The following is a 9,642-nucleotide window of genomic DNA, read 5'->3' on the forward strand; positions in this document are numbered from 1 at the left end:
GACTACGAAAATCCAGGTAAGTCTTTACTAAAGAAAAGAAATGTGGGTACATCGGCATTGCTGCAATATTAAGCACTGAAGATGCAAACTACAGTCATGTCTCTAACACCGAACAAAGAGTTGCCTGACTAGCTCATACAACCAGGAGTTCCACTGAGACAATTGAAGCCGAAGTAAATTTGAGAAAACTTTGTCTAAGGCGTAGCTGTTTCAGAATATACATGAATTCATGTATTTGCTCAAACTATCATATGGCCCATCAACATGTCCTACGCTAAGTAAAAATAATCTCAAGCATTGATTCATCCCTCCTAATCCCAACCCGTTAAGCCCCATTTATCGGCGAGATTATACATCACGAGTTTATCCCAAGCAGTGCCAAATAAACTCTCTCCCCCAATTGCGAAAGTCAGAACCCACGAACATAGAAGGATCGTAAATGCAGTGAACCCGATAGCTGATCCCAGGACATCTACAGAAGAAAACAAGCAGTAAGCAGATTGATCCAATATGTATCAATAACTTCAATATAGACACCATAAAGATTTCAACTAACATATGCGCAATGCAAACTTCTGATGGTCCGTTTCCGGCTGTGAATGTAATGTAATAACGTACAAATTGCACTACTTTTCAATTGGATTACCAAGCTGGTTGTTAGTTCTGACAGCATATTAGGAGAAAAAGGAATGGATCACATGTATGGTGTATAAGCGTATAAAACTTTGCAATAGCAAGTTCTGTAGCTACAGGTGCAATCATCAATAAAATTTAGTTCAAGCACCATAGCATTTTCAACTCAACTCATCAAACACAAAAGACAGCATGCAACTGCCCCCTTAAGCATGGTATAGATGGCTGCATAACTGACTTCATTCATGAGAAACAGTGCTTGCCATCAACAACTGGAAGGACTGCATCTTTAGCAGGTAGAACTAAATTGGAGAGACGCAGGTCCACAATCAATTAAATTCCATAATAGAATGAAATGGCCATCTTTCAGTGAACACATATAGTCCGCACAAAGCCAGATCAGAATGGCCAGAATCTTAACTCAAAGTTATAAAACATGCTGGCATCAATTTGCCTTATTGATACATCACCCATTCCCGGTTTTCCTAAACAATGTCAACCTCGCCACTAATTAACCAGTTTCAGGGCCCCAAAGATTTCAAGTGACTTCTAATAAAAATCCCATTGCCTAATGCCTAAGATGCTACACATCATCTCGGATGTGTCACGACCTTGCTTAAAGACTTACGGTTGTAATATCTCGAATGCCAACATAAATGATCAGGACGAGCATTCTGAATTGGAGCTGTGGAAATCAGCAGCTCCCAACTAATAACTTCGTGAATTCCCGAGCTCATGCTTCCACTGTCTCAGCAGCTAAAGTAAACCTAAAGCTTATAGTTTTGAGTGATTTAACATGAAATTTTCCCGACCCAACACTTTGCTTCTCGAGAGGAATAAAAGATGACGAACATCTCATCTTTTGACATGACAGAAATTTGGAGAACCACAAGCAAAATTGCGGAATTCCACCGCAATTTCCAATTAAGCAGCTTATTTTTGCATGATTCAGCCAGCAATCACCCATCGGGGCAGAGAATTGAGCATAAATGAACGAAATTTTTTCTACAGATGCAGCTGAAGCACTGCGAATCAGCTCAAGCAAGACGAAATGCAAGGAACTCACAGCAGCGGATCTGAGGGAAGGAACGTTTGTGGCGGAGGACGGGCCAGAAGTAGAAGCAATTGACGGCCCAGAGCCAAGGCAAGAGGGCGAATCCGAACTTGTAGAACCTGCGGGCGTAGCTCACCGCGTCCTCCTCCGACAGCCCTAGCGGGCCGTCAACCGTGGGCCAGACCGGCCCCACCGCAGCTATGGAGGTCGGGTTGGGGTTCGGGTTCGGGTTCCGAATCGTAGTGTCAGCAGGTGGCGATCGGGAAGCTTCCATCACCGGCGATCGCTCTCCTACGGCTCCTTTTGGGTGAACGGAGGAGTCTTTGAAACTTCGACGGGCACTTCGCGAGGATTAACCGCAAAACTAGCCAAGTTATCAGCTATTAACAAATGACCCCCCATAAGTTATTTTATTTATGGATTCCTCCCTAAACTATTCGAATTTGATGGACTGGTCACTGCTTACTATCCAACAAGCACTCATCCAAATTGGACTAACTTATCCTCTGTAGGATATGATATTGGTACAAGGTAGGAAATAGGCAGGACCAGGAATAACCAAGACATCGATAAAGTTGAAAGCCATAATGCTGATACCTAAAGCAGTAAACCAGATACCTATCGTAGGCCAAGTAGCTAGGAAGAAATGTAAAGAAAGAGATTGCAAGGGATATGTAACAGAATATTTAAAACTTCGTACTCAACCTTTTATCACTTCTCTGAAAATAAGGAGTAAAAATTTAAGAGTTCTTATTTGTGGTTATAATGCCAAAATATCAAGTCGGCTCAGTTGATTATTATAGGCATCTTGAATCTTCTATTTACCTACTTCTTTTTCTTTGATTTGCTATGTACACGACATGACATCTTGCTCGCATTTATCATTCACTATTGGATACCCAAGAGATTGCCGAGCAATCGACGGTGTCTTAGTTTTGTATAGTGAAATCAACTGGTGTCGATGTCATAGAGCAGGAGCCAGCCAGAGGAACTCCGGATTCATGGGCTTCCATATCCGGCCATCTCTGGAGGCATGTACATGGTTCCTGATATGGGATTTTGTACCAAAAGGCCGCAAAACTACGCTTTTATCGTATTATAACTTCAAGAATAAATCGGAAGGAACAGACCCTCGCTCAGGTTGTTGGAAATCATTGTCGTCATTACACTGGATGAGATGTTGGAGAGCCGTCCAAGCTGCAGCAACATGTTTTTCTTTGATGTGCTTTTTTCCTGCACAGAGTTAGAGCTAATTTAATTATCGAACGAGAGCAGTGCCACCAGCATAGTTTTGAATAAGTTGCGTCGGACAATCCTTTCACTGGAGTTTGGGAATTACGATTTTCTGGATAGGATTGATAAACAACTATGGTCTACCATAAATAAAATATTGATGGACATGATACTGACCAAGATTTAGTTCTTAAAAAATGATCGAACTCTGGCATGACCCGGACCAAGTAAGTCTCTTCACAGTGAACGGCTCGACCAAGAAAACCCCCGAGTTGCATCCGATACTGTATGTGCATTGCAAAATCTGAGTCCCTCGAGGACTTATAGGTGGTGTGATATCGAAGGGACGAACGAAGAAAATTAACCTGAAAGGAACAACGAAAATGACAATGAACATGATCCATTTTTGAGTGAACAGAGAGTATTCCTCTCAAATATAGTTTCATATGTAACGATTACGTCAAGACAATTACAAGATAGCTACCGCAGTTGAGTTAGATTTCTTAGTCAGGCAACTACTGCAAATTAGTTATAATGTAACTAGACGGCTCGGTAACGTCGTGTCCACTACCGAGTGACAACAGAATTTTACTCCCGTTTCCAGCCAAAAAGAAAAGTCGCAAGTCCATATCGGAGTTGCTTTCAACCTCGCCGAATTCTATTCCCCGGTTTTGTTTTTAAAATCAATGTGATTAACCATAAAGAACATCAAAGGGGCAAGTAGACATGGGAGAGGGCCACCTCTAGTGAAAGGAACAAGAGGGGTGGTATCTGCTTGTTTTGTGTGGAGGGAAGCTGATGCCACCATAATGCTTCTAGGACACTCTGATAAGCCAATTTTAACCAGAAATTCAATTCCCATAATTTTTTTTAAAATTTATGAAAATAATCAATGATTCAAAAGTACGAGCCAATCGAGTGCTATTTTGATATCAATGGACCAACTAAAGGGCAATCATCAAATTTAAAACTGTCGGGGAGCAAATCCGCAGGTGACGCTATGTTACCTTAGCTAAGCCGAAATCTTGGAATATATTCGATCTCAAAGTGAATTGAATTTGCCAAGAGATTATCTCGTGTCAGGTAAGGTCATTTCCGAGTAAAAGCCGCAACGATATCGCGGGCGATTTATGTCCGTGAATTGGATTAGCTGCTTTATTGCCTATGGTGCGTGGTCCACCATAGACAATAATGCCATGGGTGCTGACTTCGCAAGCCACAAAGCCCACCTAACAACACCATCCACTTTAACATTTTATGTGACATCACACAATAATCAAATTTATTCTCGGGTAAAATAAGGCTGCTAATCTCCTCTCTATCAAAGTTGGCTTTGCCAAGAAATCCTCCTGTTTGTGCATTGAAAATTTTCTGGGCAGGCTTTTTACACAAAAGTCGACCGCCTTCTTTTGAAATCTCACGAGCTAAGGAGTGACAATACCCCGTTCTCTAATCCTCTTATGAGAAATAAAGCTTTAGGGATTCGACGATTCGTGGATAACAATCTAATGACCGAGCGGATGGCACGTCGCAGATTACAGTCTCCAGTCGAGGTGCACCCCCGCCTCTCTCACAATACAAGTAGGGCCACATGAATCAATCAACTCTTGTCAGTTAAGTTGTAACAGAAGTTTATTTCCAGACATATACATATATATATATATATATATAATAAAGAAAAAAAAAAAAAAAGAACAATAAAGTACATATATACATATTATAATATATAAACAGGAAAAAATGGTTGGTGGGTAGATTTCGTCTGAGGGTACAGTAGACAGGCCGAGACAGACACAGTAGCAAGCAACAACGGAGAGAAAGTGGGAAGCTCGTACCAGAACCAGACCAGGAACAGGAACAGGAACAGGACCAGACATCATCATCTTTTCTCATCTCTGCCAATCTCTCTTCTCTTCGATCCCGTCAACATTCGGTCTTGTGGGGTTGGTTTGGATTTAGGCAGTAGCGAAGTGGTGTGGGGAGATGTGGTGGAAAATGGGCAGATGAAGAGGACCCACGCCCACCCCTCCCTCCCCGGAGGAAAAAAGAGGAACAAACGAGAAAATGGCTGAGGAGAGAGAAAAAGAAAAAAGAAAACAAAGGTGAAAACTTTCATGTACTTTCCACACTGTGCCCATTGACGCCCCCACCTGCAGTTCTGAACTGAACCCTTCAAAGGTTTTTCCCTTTTCGTTTCATCTCTCTGTGATCCTCTGCTATCTGCCCCTGCAGAGGTTTCCTTCCTTGCTTTGCTTTTGGTGGGCGTGAGGAACAGCAAGGTACAGTCCAGTGCCAAGAACACTGATTAGATTACATTAGCCCTCGATAAAGCTTCTATCTTTGCCTTTTCGTCTGTGTGTGTGTGTGTATATATATACATATATATGTGAGTGTGTGTAATTATTATATACACGATCTTGAACATTCTCCGGATTTGCGTAGGATTCAAGTACTGATCACTTTCTGGTAGTTTCTCTCTCTCTCTCCTTTGCTTTTCTACTCTCTTACTCCAGCATTGGTTTGACTTTGCCGGGTTGAATCTGAAGCAAAAAGGGTCAGATTTTGTGGAGCTTCATCGCGTTGTTAAGTCAGAGAATCAATCAATCTGATACTGGGTTTCCGTTAGATTCTGTGTATTCCTTGTGTTGGATTCAGAGCCCTTTTTCAGGTGAATTCTTGGACCCTGTTTGCTGCAGATTCCTAGAATGTTCTATCCAGATTGATTTATACTGACTGTGTTGTCTGATCGAGCTCCAGTGATGATGTTGTGTCTAGTGCTTTCGATTTAGCGTAACGGATGTTCCCTGCTATGATGCTTTGATTGGAACTGGACATGGGGTTATTCTACCTAATTGCACACAAACACACACATATATATATTAAAAGCTTCTGGTTTAATCTCCTCGGCCGTTCATCTATTGATATATTGTCAACTGAACTAAGACCTTTTTTTTTTTGGGTGATCAACTGAACTAAGACCTTTATTCCGCTTGTGTACTGTTCTTCAACTTCGATTCGTGAAGGTTTTCTTTTTTCGGCTTGTAACAGTCTACTGTGATTGAATTTGGCGAGATTGTGAAATTCAGGATTGGAAGACTGATAATTAAACCCATTAATGATGCAAAGATTCTCTTTACATTTCCTGATTTTGATTTACTAGATTTCATGGTGGTGATTCCAAAATATGCAAGAACAAACCTTTAGCATGTTTCACTCTAATGATTATTAATAGCTTTCTCTTTTTGAGTTCGCGGATTGCCATCGAAGTCATTATGATGGACAATCATCTTTTCTTGTTTACCTCTTAAAATGGTCGATTTTTGCTGCAGGAAAATGTCTGCCAGCTCATAGGGAGAACAAGAAGGAACTTATCATATGGGCTGGTGGACCAAGCTTTTCAAAGGTTCGGGCCACAGAGGGCATTATCATGGAAGATATGGAGCCGATAACAATTGGGAAGAGCCTCAAAATCCATCGGTACTTCTCGCAGTTACATTTGTATCTACTTTTTGTTGTCTTTGGGTTTAATTTTCTGTTCTTTCAGCAGTGATTAAATGAGCCAAACTGCAGGATGACTTAACAGACATTGAGAGAGAACAAATTGATCATGCGATTGCTCTTTCACTCTCAGAGGAGGATCAGAAAGGGAAAAAAGTGATTGGTAACTTTTATCTCTGAGATCTTTTACCATCGTAATTTGTTTTGCATTTTACTAATTTGAGGGTTCCCATGGTTTATTTGCTTTGAGTTGATAACTCCAGCTTAAACTGCAAATCATTTTCTTCATCTAGGCAGGATGTAATGTCTCTTCTTCTTATTTAATTTTCGTTTAGTTGAAGAAGAAAATGTAGAGGAAGATAAAGAACCTGATACACCTCCAAAGGAGGAAGAGGACCCAGTTGACACGAATGTGGAGGACAACGACTATAAAAAAGCTCAGTTGGAGGAGGATGAAGAATTGGCCATGGCTATTCAAGAGAGTTTGATTTTCGAATCTCCTCCTGATCCTCCTCCTGCTCCTGCACCTGCTCCTGCCTCTCCTCCTTCAAGATATGACAATGGAAACCTGTTTCAGCCCTACCCCATCTTATCTTCCGGCTACAGGTACAATTTAGCGTTGAAGTCCACTCTGTTGAATGTTTCAAATCAATGCAATCAGCTGCTCAATAACTTAAGCTCCAAATAGATATTTTCCATTGTTCATTATTTTAGAAGCTTCAAATTTCTATGTGGGAGATTTGGAAATGCTGGTGCTTATGGCACAAAGATGATTCTATCAAAAATAAGAAAAAGAAATTGAAGGCACCGAAGATGTTTTAAACACATAAGTCCTGCAGAATCTGTGCAGGCTGCAAAACAGAGATTGGTCGCGGGCGATTCTTGAGTTGCATGGGCGGTGTTTGGCATCCCGAGTGCTTCTGCTGTCATGCCTGCAAACTTCCAATTACCGATTTCGAGGTCTTTCTCATATATAATTATGTAGTGTATCTATAGACAACAGTTACTATTGATTCTAAAGTTATTGGTTTCTACTAGTTTTCGATGTCGGATAACCGGCCCTATCACAAATCCTGCTACAAGGAGCATCATCACCCGAGATGCGATGTTTGTAAGAGCTTTGTAAGTGATTAATGTTCCAGAAAATTATAGAATTATCTCTATGTTGATTATATTTTATCTTAAGTGACTCTGATTTCCGCTTTTTTTTATGATAGATCCCAACAAATCCAGCCGGTCTCGTTGAGTACAGGGCACATCCATTTTGGTTTCAGAAGTATTGCCCCTCACACGAGCGGGATGGAACTCCTCGGTGCTGTAGCTGTGAAAGAATGGAGGTAAGGTTCTTTTTCCCCCTGAGAAACTTTAAGCGCAAAATCAGAAAGATTTTCCCAGATTAGAACATAGCAGAGCTTGAATGTGTTTCTGCTCACTGTTCCGGTTTAGTTATACAGGACCTTTTTGCTGATTTGCAACTGCTGTTGTTCCTTGTTGTAGCCGAGAGACACGAAGTACTTGTCCCTTGACGATGGTCGGAAATTGTGCCTTGAATGTTTGGACTCAGCCATCATGTACACTCACGAGTGCCAACCCCTGTACGTCGAAATACAAGAGTTCTACGAGGGACTAAATATGAAGGTGGAGCAGCAAATTCCATTACTCTTGGTTGAGAGACAGGCGCTCAATGAGGCCATGGAAGGAGAAAAGAATGTAAGTTCTGGCGAAACGGGACATTTGATTCTTCAAAACTTTCCAGTTCTCCGTTCTCCTTTCTTGAAAAATATTGAGAAAAGTAAGAGGAATTTATTTATTATTCTTTCCCTTTCATTTTCTGTTTTTCTTCATCTTTTGTCAATAGGGGCACCATCACTTGCCAGAAACCCGGGGACTCTGCTTGTCGGAAGAACAATGTGTTACCACTGTATGGATTTCTTTTCCATTTTTTCCCCGTTAAGTTCACAATTTCTTAACGTTTTTATTGATTAACACTATACTGTGCTATCAGATTATCCGGAGACCAAGAATTGGGGCGGGCTATCGGATTATTGATATGATAACTGAGCCATATAAATTAGTCCGAAGATGCGACGTGACAGCAATTCTCATCTTATACGGTCTTCCTAGGTACGTCATGTTTTTTAGTTCTCATTAATTACTGTCCTTCTGAATGACTTGACATGTGAACATATTTGAATTGCAGGTTGTTGACGGGTTCGATCCTTGCTCATGAATTGATGCATGCATGGCTCCGGCTCAAAGGTTCTTTCTATGTCCCCGAGTCTATAGCTTCTCTATGACGAGAAAAAAAAGAAGTTTTCAGTAAAAACTCATTTTGTTTCCGATGGTTTTTTTCGACAGGCTATCCGAATTTAAGTCCGGAGGTTGAAGAAGGAATTTGCCAAGTCTTGGCCCACATGTGGTTGGACTCCGAGCTCTACTCGAGCTCGGGAAGCGAAGCTTCTTCGTCATCTTCTTCCTCATCTTCTTCGTCATCTTCTTCCCCTTCTTCCTCCTCTTCCACATCATCGAAGAAGGGGAAAAGGTCCGATTTCGAGAAGAAGCTCGGGGAATACTTTAAGCACCAGATCGAGTCGGACACTTCCTCAGCCTATGGAGAAGGTTTCAGGTTAGGGAACCAAGCAGTCCTCAAGTACGGACTCAGAACGACGCTTGATCATATTCGGATAACCGGAAGCTTCCCGGTGTGAGGAAATTTGATAAGAGATTTTTGTAAGATTTGTACCTCTTCAATACATATATAGGACCAAAAATAATTACAAAAAAAAAAAAGCGAGAAATATAATGGTGTGATCTTTTGCCCGTTCACGGTTGTATGTTTTCTGAGAACCTATGTATGAAAGACCACGTAAATGATTTGCAATGTCATAAAGAATGCAAAAGATGGCATATATATGTATTTGGTTCCTCGAGGGTCAAGTATGGGTTGATTTTTCGGAGAATGTGATCCGAAGAATGTCATTCGGACTACAACGCTTGGTAGAATTTTACTAATTGTGTTGGCTAGATAGATTAACTGGGTCGACGACTTATACTAATGCGGAGCTTAAATCTTAGAAACATCAGTGGCTTTCCAAAAAAAAAAAATGATCTGGATAGGAGGCCCCGGTCGATGATTATATACTCTTATCAGAACAAGTTTAAAACAACTTTTGTTTTTCTGTTGAAAACATTTTTTCACAAGCAAATTTTAAACATGGCGTTTC

At 41.0% G+C, this 9,642-nt stretch overlaps 2 protein-coding genes and 1 long non-coding RNA gene across 8 annotated transcripts; 1 reads left to right on the forward strand and 2 right to left on the reverse strand.

Annotated features, from left to right (window-relative positions):
- Window positions 1–2,038, reverse strand: LOC116212473 (probable gamma-secretase subunit PEN-2). The gene is made up of 2 exons (XM_031547105.1): window positions 1,700–2,038; window positions 1–472 (listed from the first exon to the last, which is right to left on the reverse strand). The coding sequence occupies exons 1-2, from the start codon at window positions 1,959–1,961 to the stop codon at window positions 312–314; spliced, it is 423 nt and encodes a 140-aa protein (XP_031402965.1). The 5' UTR covers window positions 1,962–2,038; the 3' UTR covers window positions 1–311.
- Window positions 2,039–2,370: 332 nt separating this feature from the next.
- LOC116212474 lies at window positions 2,371–3,294 on the reverse strand. Its single transcript, XR_004157856.1, has 2 exons — window positions 3,098–3,294; window positions 2,371–2,920 (listed from the first exon to the last, which is right to left on the reverse strand). It is a non-coding gene; the product is annotated as an uncharacterized LOC116212474 (long non-coding RNA).
- Window positions 3,295–4,677: 1,383 nt separating this feature from the next.
- Window positions 4,678–9,335, forward strand: LOC116211202 (protein DA1-related 1-like). Of its 6 annotated transcripts, XM_031545465.1 has the most exons (14): window positions 4,678–5,199; window positions 5,363–5,386; window positions 5,467–5,588; window positions 6,250–6,397; window positions 6,491–6,581; window positions 6,754–7,024; window positions 7,258–7,378; window positions 7,457–7,540; window positions 7,636–7,755; window positions 7,916–8,128; window positions 8,277–8,339; window positions 8,424–8,542; window positions 8,619–8,677; window positions 8,777–9,335. In XM_031545465.1, exons 4-14 carry the CDS (start codon window positions 6,296–6,298, stop codon window positions 9,124–9,126), a joined length of 1,593 nt encoding a protein of 530 aa, XP_031401325.1. In that variant the 5' UTR covers window positions 4,678–5,199; window positions 5,363–5,386; window positions 5,467–5,588; window positions 6,250–6,295; the 3' UTR covers window positions 9,127–9,335. The 6 variants fall into 6 exon arrangements, with proteins under 6 accessions (XP_031401325.1, XP_031401324.1, XP_031401323.1 ...); XM_031545464.1 differs by lacking the exon at window positions 5,363–5,386 and having other exon boundaries at window positions 5,434–5,588; XM_031545463.1 differs by lacking the exon at window positions 5,363–5,386.
- The last annotated feature ends 307 nt before the right edge of the window (window positions 9,336–9,642 follow it).

The sequence above is a fragment of the Punica granatum genome, chromosome 6 (genome assembly GCF_007655135.1).
Source record: "Punica granatum isolate Tunisia-2019 chromosome 6, ASM765513v2, whole genome shotgun sequence".
Lineage (NCBI taxonomy): Eukaryota > Viridiplantae > Streptophyta > Magnoliopsida > Myrtales > Lythraceae > Punica > Punica granatum.